Raw genomic sequence first — 22,520 nt, forward strand, 5'->3', positions numbered from 1 at the left:
AATAAAATGCTGTTTTATTTGCAGCACAGTTGATCAATTTTGGAAATTCTTTATAAACACTTTTAACAACAAATCAATTTCGTGCCAGAATTTGCTACCACAATGACTGGGATAATTCTGTTGTAAGAACATTAACATTTAGTATGACTCCATTTTACTGTATTTTTGCAGTTAATAACTGCAGCTATTATGTTAATAATAAGCTGCCTGTATTCTTTTTGTTTATATATCAACTTAAAACATATATAGAATGAATTTTTTAAAAATTGAATACATACAAAAAAGTAAAAAGAAACACTAAAAAATATATTAAAAATGTACACATATAAAATAACATGTACCATAGAAGACTATGTTACACTTCAGCACACTTAAGAAAGACTAGGGATGATGAAAAAGTTCAAGAGATGGACAGCAATGATGGTTGAGCAACTCTGTGAATGTACTCAATGTCACTGAATTATACACTTAAGTGGTTAAAATGGTAAACTCTATTTTATGTACATTTATTTTAAAAACAATAAAAAACAAACAGATTAGGAAAAGACTGACAGTAATCTATGTAAGCAGACCAGAGTTTTAGGCTAAGAAGCAAGAATTAAGCTTATTTTACAGAACTCTCATAGATAGCACACAACTAGAAGTCAAATCAAGGCAACAGAAATCATATCATGATGAGAAAGAACAAATTCAGATCTGCATTCTGATAATCCAACAATTTCAAAATCTGTGCTTAATTATCACATTATACTGGATGTGCTCCACTTATTATTGTAATCTGAACAACTAGAGACATTTCCAATATTAAATCTATGATCTTCTCTAGTGCTATCTTCTATTATTGATTCCTTTTCATTTTTACTCCTGAAATTACTTTTCTTTCAATCAAATAAGTACTCACAAAACAGGAAAGAAAAGTCTTAAAATCAAGGTCAAGTATCCAGTGTTATTAAAGTCTGGCATTATCTGAATAAAACACATATGATATGCAAAATACTCCAAAATAAGACAAAGGTCACATACCTGAAGAACATTTCTGAGACGCTATATTTAAAAGCACCTCTGTCCACTTTGGGGAAGCCATTTTTGATTGAATTGCTTTTGAAGATACAACTCTGCGAAGAAAAACTAGAAAATCCCCCAGATGCAGTTCGGCTGCGTGCTGTTTCCTAAGAGCAGCTAAAGAGTCAACAGAGAGGTTTACATTATAACCAAAAGCAAACAGGAAACAGTTTTTTATCAAGTAACTTACACTGAGAATGCAGTTGCTGCTGCTAAGTCACTTCAGTCGTGTCCGACTCTGTGTGACCCCATAGACGGAAGCCCACCAGGCTCCCCCGTCCCTGGGATTCTCCAGGCAAGAACACTGGAGTGGGTTGCCATTTTTAAGTAGCACTTAATTCACAACCTAGGCTGTCAATTAGCTGCCTAGAGCCTGGGTTCAATTCCGGGCCGGGGAACTAAAATCCTACAAGCCACGCTGCATGGACAAAAATAAATAAATGTTATGAACTGAAACATATTCTTAAAAACCAAAACAAAACCATGTCTGTGTGTGCATTAGACTAGTAAAAGAACTGACAACTGTGATCACATTTTCAAAAAGTCCATGATCCACTCACCACTTCCCCCATCCTCTGGCCCAATCAAATTAAGAATTGCATCTCTAAAAAAGACTTAACTGTTTTTATATTCTACAAGAAACAAATTTCTAGACCTGGGTATGGTTTGCCTGAACTCTACATATAAGAAATCTTTCCACCCAACCTGCTCTAAACAACCATCCCAATTTTCCCAAGAGCATCAATACCTCTCATCACCCCTCTAATAGTTTCCCTCCAAGACTGATGCCAAAGCTGAAGCTCCAATACTTTGGCCATCCAATGAGAAGAATGATTCATTGGAAAAGACCCTGATGCTGGGAAAGACTGAGGGCAGGAGGAGAAGAGGGTGGCAGAGGATGAGATGGTTGGATAGCATCACCAACTCAATAGACATAAGTCTGAGCAAACTGTGGGAGATAGTAAAGAACAGGGAAGCCTGGTATGCTACAGTCCATGGAGTTGAAAATAGCAGGACATGACTTAGCAATTAAACAACAACCCTGTGCATTTTGAAGCCAAAGAACTTTCTGCTCTTCCTCTAATACACCATGATCTCATATCATCCAACACCTTGGAGGTATGACCCACTCAGAGTCAGGGCAAAGAAGTTTGCCAGCGGGGCAGTTTCCCAGAATGTCAGTCTGTAAGGTGCATTAAAATGTGGAAAACTAACAATCTGAAAACAGGCATTTCTTTCAGGGAGATCCTGGCATATCAAATTAAGAAATACACAGATAAGTCACTTGTGATGGAGGAGAGACTAACTCCCAGCCAAAGGACAGGTCTGACTAGTCAGTAATCTATAATATCTTCCTGGATATCTTGTTAACTGGAGGGTTTTTGTTTTGCTGATGGGTGTGCAGGTTTATGATAGAACTAACCTGCTAGGGACAATTAGAGAAAAAGCTAAGAGTTCCTTTTCTACGTTTCCTTCTCACAGTACTCTAATCTTACTTCTTCAGTCTTTGCTAATATGCAAACCTTTTTAATAGTATTAATTTGAAGAATATAAAATTATTAGCCTGCCCTGGGTACCTACATGTCACTCTAACCTTGTTCCTATGCATTTCTTCAAAATCCAGTTCAAAAGTTCCATGAAGCTTTCTCTCGTGGCAGAGACCCCTGGGAAAATCTCTTAGGAGGCCTCCATCCAACCCCACTCTCACTTCCAGCAAGTATTTTATTTCCCAGCAAGTATTTTTTTTTAATAAGACACTCAATTAATTAATTAAAGCCTAGAGACCTTAACCATAAAGCTGGTTGATACAGCTTGATGATATAGTTTGTTTCCAGTATCAGTTCAGTTCAGTTCAGTTCAGTCACTCAGTCGTGTCCGACTCTCCGCGACCCCATGAATCACAGCACGCCAGGCCTCCCTGTCTATCACCAACTCCCGGAGTTCACTCAAACTCATGTCCACAGAGTCAGTGATGCCATCCAGCCATCTCATTCTTGGAAAAGTACACCATACTTTTAGTTAAGTACTATAGAGAGTATGTGGAGTTATTAATACCTGGTCTACCTATCTGAATGCCTGGCCACTGCTGACTAGAATCAATCTCACTCCCACCCATGCCCATAAACAGAAAAGGTACAACCTGAGAGGAATGGATGTGGACTCAGTGTGTTGTTACATCTGCTAAGATTCATCACAGTTTATTCTTATATTGGGTATGGAAGGATGCAGAGAAGTAACTCTTCTGTTTCTTCCATGCTGTCCATATATGCAGTGCTCAACAGAGGATGGTAAGAAACTATTACCTTAATAACCGTATCCCCAGTTGGATCTCAGGAAAAAGGGAGGTGGCATTAAAAGCCTGTTTTTATGTTATCATGCCTTGTAAGTCTCCCCACACTCTGTATGTGCAACATGCTCTTTATAAAAAAGTAACTTGCCACAGATTCAGCCTCTGAAATCAAAAGTTAGCCCTCAAAGAGACCCATACATACTTCTAGATTCTGACCTAAGAGATTTAGCTGTTTCTTCTGAGCCTACTGTATTACACTGTAATTATTTGTTTAAATGTCTGCCTTCCTCATTACCCTAGAAAGTCCTAGAGGGCAGAGATAATGTTTTGTCATTTTTGTATATGTTCCTTTATCCACCCAACTACCTATCTATACAGTATTAATATTATTTAAACACTACCTTATTTATTTAAATATTATTCATTATACTATTCCAATATTAACATTCATCAGGCTCTTATGTGCCAGATACTGCTCTAAATCCTTTACAAGTATTAAATTATTTAATCCTCATAATGATCTTTAAAGACTGGGTCTATTACCTTTGTTTTATCTATCTATCTAGTCCAGAAAGGATTTAACAGTTCCCAGAGCTTATTATGGTAATAAGACATTGATAGTTACACAAAATTTCTTCAACAAATGATCAGTTTTAGACCTTTATTCCTTAATTATATAACTAACATATGCAGTAGTTCTCCTGTTAAGGGTTTACATTCTACTGAAATACAACATTCACTATATTTTTTGTGGGTTTTTTTTTTTTGCTGTGCTGTGCAACCTGTGAGATCTTGGTTCCCTGACCAGGGCTTGAACCCACATTCTCAGCAGTAAAAGCCAAGTCCTAACCACTGAATCATGAGGGAATTGCCACAATGTTGATTAATAGTTTTTTTAAAGCTATAAGCAGGTGACCATATTACAGCAACCAAAATTTATTACAGCTAAGTATATATAACAGAGAGTTTTTTTTTTAGTAACTAGAGAACAGAACAGCCTAGCAAGAAGTTGAGCTCCCCTAATTCTAACCCAATTCCAAAATATTAAAAACCTTGATCTTGGAGGAACACTTAAACCAAGACTGCAACTCAAGAGATGAGCTGTCAGGATTAAATGCTACAAAAACATAATCTGGGGAAATCAGTCACTGAGAACCTCTAGGTTTAAGATACAATAGAGAGCCTGAATCTAGACTTTGGGTGGTATAGTTACTACATCAGGGTTAACTGACTGTAAAGAGAGGAAGTTCAATCAGACGTACATCTACATAGTACATATTTGGAGAGAAATGGGGTTTCTAAATAAACAAATAAAAATCCTTTCAAGTCTCACAACAGAAAGAAGTCTACATTCTAAAGATATTCACTCAATGTGGACTCAATAAATGCTTATAAATAATGACAGCAAAAAACGTTTATGATACCTCTGAAATCTCTCTTCTCAGTTTCTCCACTGGAGTCAATTTTTTTTTCTTCTTCATCCTCTTCTCCTTCTCCAAAAGAGGCCATAAGCAATACACCAGCCTGGGACAACAAATTCTTCAACTGACTACAGAGTAAATCCAACAAAGATTGAACTACCTTGGGGCTCAGTTTATCAGCATAGGTCCTATGTGAAATAATGGGAAAAAAATAAACGGTAATTATACATAAGGGTAACCATACTTAAATACATAAAGAAGATTAGGGGTAAAAGGAAACTACTAAAATGTGGAAGACCAACCCCCACAAAGTTCTATCAAAATGTCTACAATGCTCACCCTGTAGTGATGGCTAGAATCTGGAGCAACCTTGTACTAGCCACTTTTAAAGCTGTGCTAAGCTGGGAAACACCAGTTTTTGGCAACAACTGAAGCGGCTGTCCTAGCATGGTGTCTGTGCCACATAACTGTGACAATACATTTAGCAGACCAGTGGAAATCGCCAAAGAAACATCTACTGGCTGATAGTGAACACTCAGGGCAAAAACTGTAACCAAAAGGAGACGCTGCTGGGCTTCTAGAACAAAAGAGAGAAAGACAATTGAGAATCTTCTTTGAAGTTAACAAAGCATTTACTAAAATAAGTCATATTCCAAAACAGAAATGGTAGTATGGAACCCTATTACATTTTCAAGATTTATTCTTTACAGATAAGCTGACATACTAATGTTACTAAACACAGAACGGTAGCTACCTACTACAACCCCAGGCGAAAATGCAACTTGCATCTTATATTTGCATTGCATTGCATTTACATTTGTAATTGCATTGCAGTTACTCACCAATGTGGTGCTTGTTGGCTTGCAGGGCTCTCTCCAGGGTAGCAGACAATTGTTGATAAATCTTATGCACAGCCACCTGGATTTCAATCTGAATATTTCTCTTAGCTGCTCTGATCCCATCCTAAATTACGCATAAAGATTTACCTTTTCTATTAACAACAATAACACTTCCTACTTTTGAAAGTAATAGCATTTTATCCCTAGGCTATACTAGAGCCCTATGGTGGTTTTTAATCATTTTGTATATTTCAGTATATAAAAGTTAAAACTTATTTTTCAATGCTTGAAAATTCTTGATTCAATATAATCTTTCTCCTTTCCCACAAAGCATTTTTCCTCTCTAAGCATGGAAGACATGAAGAGAACACTTAAAAAAACAGTTCAAACAAGAAACTAAGTAAAATTGATCAAGTCTAAAATGTAAATTTTTGAAACCCATCCTCCCAAATACCAACCCTGTCCCAACTTAAATCTACCTCTACACAATTTGGCTAAGGGATAATAAAACTGAACCAGCAAAGAATGTAAAAGTACAACAGTACCATAGCTTTCCTACTGGTTTATCTAATTGCAGCTACACTACTATTACTCAAGAAATGAAACCAATGATATCATTAAGTCATTTAGGTCTTTATATTTTTAAACCTCAATTCTAAACACCAAAAAGTTTAGCATTGTTAAACTGGTATTGTAAAAATACAGCTAAAATCTGAATATACTGCAAGGTGTCATCCTCACAGGACAGCTCTGTCACTTACCTGATAGTGATGCAATCGGCCACTCTCTCCTTTGGCTCCTGCATGTCCAACAGTGCCTAAACCGAAACATCCTGCTAGAAACTGTAGCCTCACAGATGTGAGCAGAGTGGATGACTGGAAACCTGAGCTCGATCTGCTTCCTGTCAGAGAGATGCTACCTTTTTCTTCCATTCCAGACAACAGAACAAGTATCTGATGAAGTGCCTCTAAACGGAGCTTGCAAAAAGGTAAAATAAACATATTTTAGAATTCTTCACTGAACTGAAAATAACTCTCTACATCATAGACAATATATTTCTTAGTGTACAGAAAATTTTGATATTTCTTAGGAATCTGTTCTATTGACATAAATAATTATTTTACTATTATGACTTTAAAAATTAAAATATCTCTAAGGTCTCTGCAGCATATTTCAGTATAAGTTACACAGTACAGTGGAAAAAGTAGTAAATCTGGATGCAGGAGACCTAGTTTAAGGGCCACAGTAGTCCAATTACTATGCAGTCTTGGGAAACTCATTTAATTTCCTGAGTCTCAGTTTCTTCATGTATAAAATGAGGCTATTAGTACTATAATCTATTCACAGAACTACTGTGATGCTCATGAGGAGATACATGTGAAGGTTTCAAAAGTGTCAGGTAGTAATGATACTGCTTCCTTTTCTTATAATACTGCTATATAGAATGAATACTCTTTAGTTCAAGAATTAGAAGAAGTATTCCCAAAAGGTCTCAATGTGGTTCTCTTGAACTTTGGGCTCTATCTTCCCTAGGAGGACAAATATTCACCACAGCACTCAATTGGCCTATTCCTCTTTTGTTTTTAAATAAAGTTTTTACTTAGAAATAATTTTGTATCTATAGAAGAGTTCCTATATACTTTCCCCAAGTTTCTCCTACTGTTAATATCTTACATAATTATGGTACATTTATCAAAAACAAATTAACATTGGTACAACACTACTAACCAAATCACAGAATTTATTTGGATTTCACCAGTTTCCCCATAATGCCCCTTTTATGTTCCAGGATCCAATCCAGGATATTACACTGCATTTAGTTGTCTTGTCTCCTTTAGTCTGTGACAATTTCTGTCTTTGTTTTCCATGACCCTGACGCTTACAAAGGGCTGTTCCTGTATTTTATAGTATGTCCCTCAATTTCAGTTTGCCTGATGTTTTCTCATGTTTGGACTACAGATATGGATTTGGGGGAAGAATATTACAAAGTCTCCCTCTCATCATATTATTATCACCGTGCATGATATTAGTGTAACCTATTAATTATGATGATATTAATCTTGATCACTTGGTTAAGGTGATGTCTGCCAGGTTTCTGCAAAGTAAAATTTTTCCCCCATTTTCATACTCTGTTAGCTCTAAGTCACTAAGTCCAGCTTACTATTAAAAAGAGGAAAATTAAGCTCAACCTCCTGGCAGGAAGAGTATCAGAGAATTTGAGGACATGTTAAAATCACAATCATTAATAAATATTTTGAGGGAGATACTTAAGAAGTTTTGTTCACTAACTTTAGCATTCATCATTATTACCATGATGTTCTGATCTATCCCTTTTTAAACAGAGACAAATGTGTCAAAAATGGAGAATCTAAGAACAGACCTGTATGGTCACCCACCAATCTTATTATAGTTTCTAGGAGACAAGGAAACACTTAGTGATTAGAGTATCTTGTTCTAAAAGACAGCAATTAAAAATACACTATTGTTCATTGTAAAGAAAATATCAAGTTGCTCCAGTTAAGATAGCAACATCAAAAAGCTCAGGTGAAGGAAAGAGGGAGGCAAGGAGTAGAAGAAAAGGAAAAATTTTTCCTATTAATTGTATATTCAGTGGTTCATAGTCCCTCATAAGGAGTAAATATAAAAAACTTACTTCTGCCCTTAACTGTTGCTGCTCCATTGCAATGATGGAGGCCTGGGGACTTGTAGACATACTTTCCTCTGGCTCTTTAAAACCTGGGGCATTCCCCACATCTCCACTCACAAAGCTTACAACATTTTCAATCAAAGTGTGAACTCCCAAAGACTTGGTAAGATCAAAATCAGACTCAAAGGAATAAGAGGAACTGCACAACCAGTCTCTGTTATGTTTCAGGCGAGTCCACGAGTCGCTCAGGGATTCCAATTGACTGTGCACAGGACCTACATACAAACAGAACAAACATGCATCAGTGATGACCAAGTAGAACATATATTCTGAAACTAGATGAGGGCTGAGTGCTGCTACCATATCAACTGGTGAGGAATGGATACTCATGTTTGAATACATGCATGCATTAAGTGAATCTGAGCAAAATGCTTTGCTAAAAAACAACAAAAAACCAAAAACTAGAGCAATGTAAGAAAAGAAAGGGAAAGCCCTGTTTAATGTACCAGTGTCTCTGAAGCGCTTTAGCAACACGCTGCCACAAGAAAAAGAAAGGCAGAAGCTGTTCTCAAAATGCTTAGCTTAAAAGGCTCTGCAGTATTAAACCAGACCACCATTTATGACCACAACAGAACTAGGCACTTAGGACACTGCTGGTAAGATCAACTAGCAATAGAACTTCATCTGATTTAACATTATCATTGCAAAGAGTGAATTAAGATTGCGCAAAGTGTCTACATATCTGCAATGAAATATTACCAAAAAAATGAATATAGAAGGGCAAGTAAACTTACACAAAAAGGAGACATAAACATCACCCTTTGGGTTTCATTAATGTAAGATGAAATATGAATATAACATATATTCATATTTATTGCAGGCTGTGAAACTCCTTTATAGAAGAAGCAAAGTTTCACAGATAAGAATACGTAAGATTTACTATAAAATTATATCTACATAAAATTACCAAATGGTTTAACGATAGTGGCTAATACCATTAGTTTTGCCAAAGGGCATTTTATAGCTTAAAATCTTTACACTAGACAGCAAAAATGTTAGTATGTGTGATCACAACATTGTCCAAGTCATGTGCCAGCAGGGGCTTTAAATAAATATATCAATGTCTAAATTCTAACAAGCTTTGTCTTTTTTGGTTTAACTGATCTTGGGTATATCAGTTAGATTAATCATACTCTGGCTTATGATATACTCTCATCATTGATCCATGCATGGCTTGCTTTTGTATTTATATTTATAACAAATGTGAACACAAGAAATAGAAAACTTGGCAGAGTACTATCTGTTCCTCCCCACAACCCATCTCTCTCCTGTGTCCTGCCACCTAACGCTTTCATTATTGCTGTTAAATACTGTTTTATATGTATTCCAAGACAAATAATGTTTAGTGTTAGTTGCCTGTGACCTTATAAAAAAGCAACATTTTATGTAATCTTTTTGTATATTATGTTTTAAGTATAATATTGCTAATACTCAATTCACATTATTCCATGTAGCCACAGTTCATTTCTTTGAGTGCTGTGGAATATCTTACTGTGTGAACCCACCAAATTTTTCTATTAGGAATGAATCAGGAATGAGGTACCTAATAAAATATGTATTACAAAAATTACGTTTGTTACATACTAGATGGAAAAGATGTGGGAAGAGGACTACTAATGCCCGCAGAGAAAATGAACTAACATAATATCAACTGTATAACTTATTTCTGAATTATTACAATGATGTCAGGAAAACCTTAGGACTTCAAAATGAGACACAGGAATTCACAACAGGCAGTTAATATTATAAAGCAGCTATGAAATAATTTATATGAATTCTACTAAAATAATTTAGAATGACAAAGAATATATGATTTATCTGCCTTCCATATTTTAGCAAGAATTCTTAAGATTAAAAAATGTTAGATTTTCAGTTCTATTGAAATAGAAATAACCAATCTGAAAATTTCCCCTAACTGTATAGCTGATTATTTTCACAAGTATAACAGAAAAGAGCAAAAATCCAAAGAAAAATGTCATGGATACATAATGTATTTAATTAAAAATGATATTTAAAAAATAAAGCAGGGGAATGTGGAAAAAAAGAAAGAATCATTTTTCATTTTCTTAAGCATTCCAAAATCAGAATCTGGATTTAACCTTAACTTACAAATAGTATTTTTTGGCTCTTAGGATTGAGCCTATTAGTTCAATAAAAAAATTTCAGAATAAAAAGTTTTTCTACCTTATAATACTTACGATTGTTTTTTAAAATGAAAATAAAATGTGCAAAGAGTTAATGTTAGAACCACGTAAGTAAAAGCGACCTTAAAGATTATCTAGTTCAGTTTCCTTACTTCCAGAAACAGAGGCTCAAAGAAAATGATCTTCTAAATTAATAAAACTAATTCCTTAAGTTTATGGGAGGTGACCTTACAAATAACTTGCTGTTAATCAACTCACAAAACATTGATTCATGGGAATTCCACTACCTGCCTACACAAAGGTTCAATTGTGAAGAATCTACAGGAAGTGAATTGCCTTAATATACTCCAAAATATCCTATGAAATAGGTAGCCAATCCCCAGATTAAGTCCTCTCTGCAATTTAAAGCAGGGGTCAGCAAGTTTTATCTATAAAGAGTCAGTTAGTAAATATTTTAGATTTTGTGGATTATTCACCGTTCATCCAAATATTCAACTCTTCTGTTGTAATGTGAAAGGAGCCATAGATAATACATGAGTGTGGCTGTGTTTCAACAAAACTTTAAAACAAAGATAGCAATCCACATTTAGCCCATATTCATAGTTTTCTGACCCCTAATTTAAAACATGCAACTTATTAAGTGTATAGACCAAACAAAACTTTGTATGAACAAAAGAAAGAACAAGAAAGACGCTATGTGAAAGTATTAGCATAAATAAATAAATTTTTATAACCAAAATGTTTAAGCTGATATCAAAAATACTTTGAAACACAAAATCTCATAGTATGGAAATGAGAGATGAAAAACTGTAATTGTTAAAAAAAACTATAATAACCTAATAACTAATTTGTTCTGTACTGTTTTGTCTGAATATAGGAAATATTGTGTCTGAAAAGCATATCAAAAGCCTCTATAGAGTAACTGTGACTAACCCAATTCTTAATATTAATTCAGAGTCTCCTACTATAAAAAGAAAATATGAAATCCAACAAGAAATTTGAGACTGTTTACTTGTCCTTATAACTTTGGTTCTTATGTGGAATTTTCAAAATGAACATGGCAGAGCTGCAATACATACTTTATAAACCATAAAATATGTAGGCAAGCTAAAAGGGGAAAAAAATTAAACATGCCATCATGTACTTGCTTGAAGCTCTTCTTTTTTCTGGGGCTCAACTGGCCAAAAAGGAGTAAATACACTACCACAACAAGAATCAGAAGACAAAAGGAGAAATTTCATACAGGAGACAACATTCACATTTGTTCTTCTTTATACAATCTAATTTGAAATGCATAGATAAAACAGCATTTCACCCATACAAGTCATACCATGAAATACACATGTTGATAAATGTTTCTGATATTATTTAGCAATAAAACACTAACACTATATTTAAAGATCTGGGGCAGGGTGGTGAAATCAAACCATGATGCTCCTTCTTAAATTTTTGCTTTGGAATCTCCATCATTTTTCACTGATTATATCAGCTTCAACTTAAATACAAAAACTAAAGTATCTGCAAAAAGGTACTGTCGTTCAGTAAAGAAGGTGCTCAGTTCTACACAACTACAGCAAATCTTTTCTGTATTATCAAAGTACCCAAATACTAAAAAGTTTAACAGGTTTTGTCAAGAATTTTGACAAGCTATTATGAGAATTAAATGGGTTAATATGGTTGAAGTGATTAGCACAATACCTGGCATATAGCAGTTTTTATGTGTTTAATGAATACAAATTTGATATTACTTCTGAGGTGCTAAGCAGAAATATGGATCACCTGTCTCTTTTTAAAGTAATCTATGATATTTTTTTTATTTAGAATTTAGCTCTGATGAGCAGGTTGGCTGAGCTCAATTTATTTGCTCACTTTACTCCTTCCTACCATAGTCACTTTCTTGGACCAAGAGCTTGTACCAATTGTGAAACATTAACTGGAATGAGGGGAAAAGAAGCAATCATGGTTCAACAACATGAATTCCAGTATCCCCAATGCCAAATACTGAAATTATAGGCACTAGGCTCCCTCAAGTTAGTCTTTGGAGGCATATTAAGAGCAGCCGATATGTGTATACAACCATTAATTGTCATTAATCTATCCATTTAGTTTCAATAACAGATGCAATTAAATATTGCTATCTCTAATTTCTCTTACTAAACTTTTAATAACTCAGGACTACTAGACTAATAAATGAAAAAGGAAAGTGAGAGAAAAAAGTTCACATTTTCTCCTCAAAATACTGGAAAGGGATAAATAAGCACATAGAAGAATTCTCACTTGGCTGGACATCTGCTTGTCCTTCATAGCTCAAGTCAGAATCAGAACACCTGAATTGCTCCAAAAAGTTCTCAGACTTGGTAGGTTCATCTGCCCAACTGAAGATAGGCATGTTATAGCTTATGACATCTGGTCCATTTTGACAATAAATAAGGAAAAAACAGAGTCGTTTATTTTACCATCATTTAAGAACAAAACAAAACAAAACCCCACTTTGGCCAGAGGGTAGTCTCTAAATATACATGATTTTAAAAAATTCTTTTCAAAATATAATGTTCCAAGTATATTTTCAATGTTAATGACTTTTAAAGAAAGAAATTCATAATAATAAATGAAACTATTAAGTATACATTTTCATTGTTTAATCCACAAACACTAGGATTCATGAGATGGAAAACTATTTTTGCTGCTCTTCCTAGAACAGTAATTCTTCCATTTTCTAGTCACTTACTCCTAGGAACAAAGCTATCAGCAAAATTTTTGCCTGAGAACATTAAGATGTAATGATTACTAGAATAAATTGGTACCACATTAAGTGATATCATCATAATTAACATAATAACAAGTTTGCCTCCCTATTATAACCTCCTAAATGGGTAATTTAAACAAACTTTTCCCATGAGGTCCTATTTATTTGCCTGTTTCCAATAAAATAAAGTTTCAAGAAGTTGACAGGTCTGGTACTACCTTGAACTTTTGGAAAAGTTGGTTTACCCAAAAACTGAACTTGGATAATTCATTCATTTGTATCTACTTAGCTCTAAAACCACATGAAATCTACTTACAGGGCAATTGATTAAAATTATAAACAGGGAGCAAATCTGGGATAAAGTGTCATATTAATTTCTAAGTAATTTACACTTGAATTCTAGGTTATTCTTAATTCAAAGCTAAAAATATCATTTTTTGTTTATTCCAAAGATTACTCTGCTACATACTGACATAGTTATCATAAACTGAATCTCAAATTTATAGTTTCATAAGCATAATAAAGATCTGAGAAAAAAGTAATTTTAGCCAGTGGAATAACACTTATATCAGTATAGGAGGAAGCTCTTAATATGACAGGTTGGATCCCTTATGCTACTCAATGAGTTTGAAGCCGTCTTTTCATTAATATAACATAAAAATCAAAGCAACAACTTTCACCTGAGCTAACCAAAATTAGAAAGGTAAAAATGTTCCACAATTTAATTCCTTACTCAAGTGGTTAAAGAAAACGATACTTCTGGCTAATTACGGCACATGAATTGCCAATTTTCGAAGAATTAGAAAACAATAAAATATACACTGCATATGATATTAACACTAATTTCTTTGATATCACATATACTCTATAATATTTTTGGAACCCAGCAGCTTTGATATGTTATAGTACTAAAAGACTTTTCAATAAAGAAAGTACCAGCTCTAGTCCTCATAACTCCTAATAGTTCAAAAAAAATCATTCTTAGTATTCTAAGTATAAATACCAACATTTCTTCTAAGTTACAAACACAAAAATGAAAAAACTGTGTGTGCATTGCTTCCTCTAACTTCTCAGTTTCCCCTTCTCACCTTTTTTCCCTGTAGGTAAACCTAACATCCTGCCAAGGAAGCTATCAAGAGAAGGGTTCAATTCTGAAATATTAAAGATTAATATCATGAGGAAAAAAGTTTTCCCACCAGCTCTTAGGAAATTACCACTAGCAGCAACTTCTAACACTTCACATTTTCACAACCACAGAATAAATGCGTTTAATAAAAAATGCAAATTAATAAAGAATAACACTTGGTGAGTTTTTAGTTACCTTGGATTTGTATTATCTAAAACTGTTCTTTCCATCTATTGGTACATATAAACAAGAGTTAACTATATTATTCATTAAGATACAGCTTTTAACAAATAAATTTAACTCTTGATAACGCTCTAAAATTGCTCCTCATGGGAAGATTTCATTTTTAGAAATCACCTGTTTATTTCTCACATGTTTTATCTTGAGAGGTAAACAGGGAAAAAAATTATAAACTCTCAGTTTAAAAGTGTACATATGTGTATGAAAGGTGAGTGAGGTAAAGAGCTCTTCAACTACAGCAACTATAACAGTGAGCTAAAGTACAGAAAATTATGTCCATAACTCCTCCAAATGTAAAGTACTGCTTCCAGAATCCACAAAATTTTTAAAAGTCAAAACACGACAAACGAGAAACAGAACCAATTTTTAACTCCTATACATTCCCAGACTTTAAGAGTATTATTTTCAAGAAACTGATCTCCCTCTTAACTTTTCTGACAAAATGTTTCTAATTTTTTTACAATAATGCTTCAATGACATTCAGATCTAAATACATCAGTTACATAAAAAGAGTTACTTAATTTAATCAGATATTTAATATTTAATCCTCACCTCTCTTTCTATGAGATGATGCCAAATCCAAATCAACATTTCGTCTTCCACTCTGTTAAGTTAAAAATAAATAATAAAATTTAATTGTGAAAATAATTTCAAAATTAAGATTTAAGACAGTACTAGAATAAAAAATAATCTATATAATTATAGCAATGTGCTACTTATTCATCAGTCAAGTCAGGCTAAGGAAAAAAGTCTCTAAAAACCCAATGAAAACAGCTCTAAGAAAGCTCAGGCACATGACTTTGAGAAACTAATACACAAAGTCAATGTACACATTAATTAACAGTGTAAAGTAGCAGAACTTTTTCTTTGTCACCATTTCCTCTTTGAAATCGTTGTCTTTTACCTTCCAAACATAGTATGATCTCCTATTAATATCCTCAAGATGCCTAAAGCCCCTGTAGCAAAGTCTCATTTTCCAAAATTACTACTTGTTCTACCTTCACCTTCTATTGATTCTAAAACTATTAGCCTTGGCTAGGTGTACAGAAGAAGAGAATCTTATAAATCCACACTAACAGAAGACTAAGACAGTCCTAAGCCTTCTAGTTGTATTTTAACAGGTTTTAAAAAACCTGTTAAAGAAATCTCAAATTGGTGAAACTGCAGTCAGCTTAATAAAACAGTGCAGGCTTTTAGGAAGAACAGAAGTATATTTCTGTTCTGCGCGTGGTGAGGAGGCACTGGTGACAACTATCTACTCTGTCTTATGTAAAGACAACCATATACTGGTTGTCTGTACAAACCCATAACTTAGATTTATGCACAGATACGGTATTAGAATCTCAGCAATTTCAACTGCACTCTATCACACAATAAAAAAGTTGGTGGCAAAGAAGAAAGCCTGCAGAACTGAGAAAACAGATCTATTTAGGAAAATTATTGGAAAATCTTTGGAAAATTATTGGAAAATCTTTGGAAAATTATTGGAAAATCTTTATTTTGGAAATTATTTGGAAAATCTTTTCCTGGTAACCCACATTGTGGATAAATACATTTTGTTTTACATACACACACATACACCAGAAATAAGCACGCTACCAGGCCATTTGGTGCTGGAGAAAACACCAAAGAGCTGTCATAATACTTCCTGAAGATATTACCATGTCATGCAATGTAACATTTTTATCAAACAGTACCTTTGCCATTAGGGATTATTGAAGAAATTTATCTCAGGCCTCAGAACCAGAAATATCTCAGTTTTTCTCAAAAATAAAAACTTTTTATTTTTTGTTTGTTTTTATCTTTTAGTCACTGTGAATCACGCAACTCATATTTTTCCTATTCAGTGGCCCATATCTAGGAGAACATCACAGGATACATGAGGAGGTTTGCAAATCTTACTCAGGACTTTATTTTCCTCTCTCAGCTTCTTCTAGTCCTAATTCATTCTCTTTATACTTTTATAAATAGTGTTTACTTTTGTATGCTAAATCAATTTTTTTGTGAAAAAAGTGGTAGGGAAATGAGGGAGGTAGATTAGGAGAGTATAGTAAGAAATGATGGTAAGTATAACATCTGTCAATCAAACAGTTAAACTTAGGTTTCACTGTGTAACTGTTGACTTAGGTTTCTCTGTTTACTAAGACAAGAGAAGCAGATAATATATCACATAATACTCTTTATAAAAAAAGATTAAAACACAGGTTTAGCAATAAGCTGGTTAACTTCAGTTATTTTAAGAAAGCATTTCATTCAGTGACAATTCAGGATAAATAAGTACTACTATATATTAAAGATATGAATGATAATCCTAAATAAACTCAGACAGAAGGGTAACGTATTTCAGCAGGAAAATCTCACAGTGCCCCCACGGTTTTGTCCTCTTTGTCTATGTGAAGCTCAAAACTGAAGGCTCAGCCTACGTCTACTGAAGGCTCAGCCTAGGTCTCCTCATCAACAAGAGAATTTGCTCTCTCTAGTTCTTGACTTTTCCACTTCTTATGACACTCTCTCTCTAAATATTCCATAAGAAAAGATGATCAAGAGTCCATCTTTTTAAAAATTATGTTTATTAATTTTTTGAAAACTATAGAAACCAGACTTGGCAGTTAGACCTAAGTTCAACCCACCTCCATTTATTTGTCTTCCTATTATGTTTTGAAACCATAACTTTCAGCATTTTCAATTTAAATTGTATTCCTAAACTTGTTTACCACAACAACCCAGGAAGGCAAGCATAGCAGGCAAAGATATTCCCATTTCAAAGATAAAAATGCTAGAGCTCAGAAAGCGAAAAGTGTCAGGCCCCAGATCAAAATAAACAGATTTGTGATTAAATCAGATTTCATTGTTTATTTGCAAGAAGTATGCCACTTTAACTCTCATTTTCACCTTTTCATATGAGTTGAATTATCAATTATTTACAATATGCAAAGCACAATGTTGGAAATATGAGGGGCACTAAAAAGGGGGGCACTAAATAGAACTTTGAAGAGGTCTACTGGAAAGAAATACTAATAATATATAAGTAAATCCAACAACTAGAGAAAGTCCACAAACAGCAACAGAGTTCCAGTGCAGCCAAAAATAAAAAAGTCCAACATGAGACAAATCACTAGTGGTTTATTAGAGGTACTAACAAACTGCCAGGGAAACAACAAAGTCACTGTTGAGTAATCTTAGGTAAACTTTTGAAAGAGGTGACATTTTAACCAGTACTTAGGAGAGAGGCAAGACTTCATCAACAAAGGAAAAGGACATTTAAGGCAAACAATCAATGAGAAAAGGCTCAAAAGGTATGTTTGGGGTCTGGCAGATGGACTACTATGCTATGGCAAAATTGCAGATTGCTGCAAGGAAACTGGCTTCAAAAGCAGACAGGTAACATTTTCCAGAATCTTTGATTTCTGGGCAGTCACTGAGTTTTTTGGTTTTTTGGATTTTTTAATAAGAAGGTAGCATGACCAGCAGGTGTTTTGCTATTGAAGTGTGTTCTTGTTTTGGGTGTTTTTAAGAGCTCCAGCTCTGGCAGCAGTGTTGAAGGAGAGGGACCGGAAAAGGCAGGGAGATCAGTTTGAAAACTCCCCATTCAGGCAAAGGTAACAAGGGCCTAAATTAAAGAGCTGAAAGAACAAATAGGCACAGAAATTTTACCAAAATAGATCAAACATTCATTTAAAAAAAAATATTTAATGACTATCTACTGTGTGCCAGGCACTACAGGTACTTGGGGTACAGCCATGAATGAAACAGCACAAATTTCTGTCCTCAGGGAACTTATATCCTAGTGTAAGCTAAGAGAAACTGATAAATATAGCAAATAAATAATGCTAGGTACTGGGCAGGAGGTGGGAGTGGGAGTAGGGGCAGGGGACGTGTATCAGCTTCCCTGACAGCTCAGTTGGTAAAGAATTCACCTGCTATGCTGGAGACCCTGAGTCAATCCCTGGTATGGGAAGATCCCCTGGAGAACAGAAAGGTTACCCACTCCAGTATTCTGGCCTGGAGAATTCCGTAGACTGTATAGTCCATGGGATCGCAAAGAGACTGTATAGTCCATCAGGGCGCAAAGAGTCAGACATGACTGAGTGACTTTCACTTTCACTGTGGGGGGGTGGAGTGGGAGGGACAGAGCAAGGCAAAGTGGACAAGGAGTGAACATCTGGAAAGGAAGGCAAACTGGAGTTTCAAATAGAGTGGTCAGGGGGAGTGAGTGAATGAATGAGTGAAGTCGCTCAGTTGTGTCCAACTCTTTGTGACCCCATGGACTGTAGCCTACCAGGCTCCTCCGAGTGTGGGGTTCTCCAGGCAAGAATACTGGAGTGGGTTGCCATTTCCTTCTCCAGGGGATCTTCCCGACCCAGGGATCAAACCCAGGTCTCCCGAATTGCAGGCAGACGCTTTACCCTCTGAGCCACCAGGGAAGCCCATGGTCAGGGTAGGCATCATCAAAAAAGTAACATCGGACAAAGGCTTGGAATGAGGGGATTTGCCTGCAGACAACAGTATTCCAATTAGAAAAAACAGCCATGTAAAAGTCCTATGGGGAAGTTGTGTGGTATGTTCACGGAAAAGCCAAGAGGTCAGTGTGGCAAGAAGGAGGGTCATCAAGGAGGAGAGGAGCAGCAGACAAGACCAGAAAGGAGTGAGGCCAGGATATGCAGAATGGTATAGACCCCTATAAGTCACTGGGAAGTTCTGAGAATTGTCACAGAGTTAGGAGAATAAACAAAGAGACTGACCAACTTGGAAAATCAAAGGGACAGAAAGGAATTCTCAGTAGATGGTAAGACTGGGAATGTGAATCAGGACACAGGGATACTAATGGGAATGAAGAAGAAAAGGAGGAAGAACAAACAAAAACATAGAATGAAACTTGCTTGAAGACACTGTTCAACTTTCCTAGAGGAAGAATCTTTCACACTTAGTTTCTTTTAAACAATAGCTTCATATTTATGTAGCATTCCATACTTCTCAAAAACACTTTCACATCTATTTTCTCTGTTCACATGAGAGGAACTTCAGAGCTAAAAATGGATGGTATCAATCAATACAAAAACTGCAGGCTAGAAACTATAAAACCCTTGAAGGAAAACACAGGCAGAACACTCTTTGACATAAATCACAGCAAGAGCCTCTTTGACCCACCTCCTAGAGTAAATGGAAATAAAAACAAAAATAAACAAATGGGACCTAATTAAACTTAAAAGCTTTTGCACAGCAAAGGAAACTATAAATAAGATGAAAAGACAACCTTCATAATAAGAGAAAATAACTGCAAACAAAGCAACTGACAAAGGATTAATCTCCAAAATATTCAAGTAGCCTCATGCTGTTTAATATCAGAAAAGCACATAACCCAATAAAAAACAGAGAGAAGATCTAAACAGCCATTTCTCCAAAGGAGATATACAAATGGTCAACAAACACTTGAAAAGATGCTCAACATCGCTCCTTATTAAAGAAATGCCAACCAAAACTACAGTGAGGTATCACCTCACATTGGTCAGAATGGCCATCATCAAAAAATAAATGTTGGAGAGGATGTGGACAAAATGGAACCCTTTTTTAGTACTGTTGGTGGGAATGTAAACTGATATAGCCACTATGGAGAATAGCATGGAGACTCCTTTAAAAACTAGGAATAAATCTACCATATGACCCAGCAAACCCACTACTGGGCATATATCCTGAGAAAACCACAATTCTAAAAGACACATGTACCCCAGTGTTCATTGCAGCACTATTCACAATGGCCAGGACATGGAAGCAACCTAGATGTCCATCGACAGATGAATAGATAAAGATGTGGTACATATATACAGTGGAATATTACTCACCCATAGAAAGGAAAGAATTTGAGTCAGCTGAACTGAGGTGGATGAACCTAGAGTCTGTTATACAGAGTGAAGTAAATCAGACAGTGAAAAATAAATATCATATATTAATGCATATATATGGACCTAGAAAAATGGTACTGATGTACCTATTTGTAGGGCAGGAATAGAGATGCAGACCTAAAGAATGAACTTGTAGGCACAGCAGGGGGAAAAAGAGGGTGGAATGAATTGAGAGAGTAGCACTGAAATATATATATCACCAAATATAAAACAGATAGCTAGTGGGAAGTTACTGTATAACACAGGAAACTCAGCCTGCTTTATGTGCTCTGTGAAGACCTAGAGGGATAGGATAAAAGGGTGGGGAGGAAAGGAAGCTCAAGAGAGAGGGGAGATATATATATATACTTATATATACTGACTCACATTGTTGTAAGGCAGAAACCAACACAACATTGTTAAGCAATTATCCTCCAATAAAATATAAGTTAAAAAAAAAAGCTCTTCAGCAGTAGAATCAGGGTCAGTAGCCAAGTCTAAAACAGTAATGAAATCTAACACATTGCCACATGCACAGCAGGCACTATACCCTCATATCACAAAATGGGACACTAAGGCCCAAAGAGGTAAAGTAGCACATACAGATTCACATAAAAGGCAGAGGAGCAGTCAAAATGAAAATCCAGCTATCAACTCCAAGTCCAAAGCTACTCAAATAGAAGCTATCAGATTGTTCTCATTCTCAATTTATTTAACCCATCACACTACAGCACACATTACTTCCTACTTCTTATATAGATCAGCATCTCATTTCTTTGATTTTTACCTTAAGTGCCTGCAATCCAGATCCTGAGGCTTTTTTTGATATGGTAACTGAGAGCTACTGAAAGATTTTAAGTAGAGGAGATAAAAACAGATTTGTATTTCAGGAATATTATTCTAGTGAAATGTTGAAGACAGGCATAAGACAAGACAGAGGTAAACCAGTTTGAAGGTTTTGTACTAGGCCAGGCAAAAGAGAAGAAAAATTTGAGACACAGTGCAGGAAGGATGGACAGGACATATTAGAAAGGTATTAGGAGTAAAATTTTCAAGGTCAGACTAATGGGACTGTGGGGAGTGAGGAGGACCAGGAATTAAGAAAAAGTAGAGGCAAGGATGTGGAGAAGGCAATGGCACCCCACTCCAGTACTATTGCCTGGAAAATCCCATGGACGGAGGAGCCTGGTAGGCTGCAGTCCATGGGGTTGCTACTAGTCAGACATGACTGAGTGACTTCACTTTCACTTTTCACTTTCATGCATTGGAGAAGGAAACGGCAACCCACTCCAGTATTCTTGCCTGGAGAATCCCAGGGACAGGGGAGCCTGGTGGGCTGCCGTCTATGGGGTCACACAGAGTCGGACATGACTGAAGTGACTTAGCAGCAGCAGCAGACGCAAAGATGAACTTAGGTTTCCAGCCTGGGGAGTTAATACTAAGATAGTGGATGGGAAAGAACAGGTTTCGGAGAAAAATGAGTTTATTTTTGGATAGGTTAAGATTGTGGTCACCTAACATGTTCAAGTAGAATGTCTATCAAGGAGTGAGATACATGAACTTGGAGTTCAGGAAGAAGTCAGGGCTAAAGAAAATAATCTGAGAGTCACTAACATACAGGTGATAAATACCTATGCAATAAAGTTATCTCATTGCTCTTAAAAGTTCTTTTTTAAAAAAACTTTTTTTGTCAAAACAAATGTATATTACTTAGTCTAACCAAAGTCTTATGTATTTATAAAAAAAATCCTTTACTGAATCTAGGTATACCTACCAGTGCGTAACCCTCTTCATCTGATTCAGGCTGAGACAAATCAGATTCACTCCTCGATTTGATCAGTCTATAATTTGGACTTGCGTGGACTAGCCGGCTCTCTGCAGTAAGACTTTCGCTCCTGTCTCACATGCACAAAGAAAAGTTTTTCGATTTGGGACTGTTAGTGAACATAAAATTGAATGGAACCAGCAGCACAGAGATAAAACACACACACAGTGACGAGTAATTATGACTGCTGATGGAAAATCCTGGCTCTCAGTTAGGTCTAAGCACAAAGTCTTCTTAATCA

General features: G+C 35.5%; 1 protein-coding gene across 8 annotated transcripts in view; it reads right to left on the bottom strand.

Annotated features, from left to right (window-relative positions):
- HERC1 (HECT and RLD domain containing E3 ubiquitin protein ligase family member 1) overlaps window positions 1–22,520 on the bottom strand; it is a 222,225-nt gene that overhangs the window by 84,219 nt on the left and 115,486 nt on the right. For all 8 annotated transcript variants that reach the window (XM_055435446.2, XM_088839676.1, XM_088839675.1 and 5 more), the window contains exons 24-31: window positions 22,229–22,349; window positions 15,128–15,179; window positions 8,266–8,534; window positions 6,374–6,589; window positions 5,616–5,736; window positions 5,113–5,350; window positions 4,777–4,961; window positions 1,024–1,179 (exon numbers count right to left, since the gene is read on the bottom strand). In XM_055435446.2, the coding sequence (XP_055291421.1) occupies window positions 1,024–1,179; window positions 4,777–4,961; window positions 5,113–5,350; window positions 5,616–5,736; window positions 6,374–6,589; window positions 8,266–8,534; window positions 15,128–15,179; window positions 22,229–22,349 (1,358 nt within the window). The remainder of the gene's footprint in view (window positions 1–1,023; window positions 1,180–4,776; window positions 4,962–5,112; window positions 5,351–5,615; window positions 5,737–6,373; window positions 6,590–8,265; window positions 8,535–15,127; window positions 15,180–22,228; window positions 22,350–22,520) is intronic.

Source organism: Moschus berezovskii, chromosome 9 (assembly GCF_049115385.1).
Source record: "Moschus berezovskii isolate FMDL1 chromosome 9, NW_MosBer_1.0, whole genome shotgun sequence".
Taxonomy (NCBI): Eukaryota; Metazoa; Chordata; class Mammalia; order Artiodactyla; family Moschidae; genus Moschus; species Moschus berezovskii.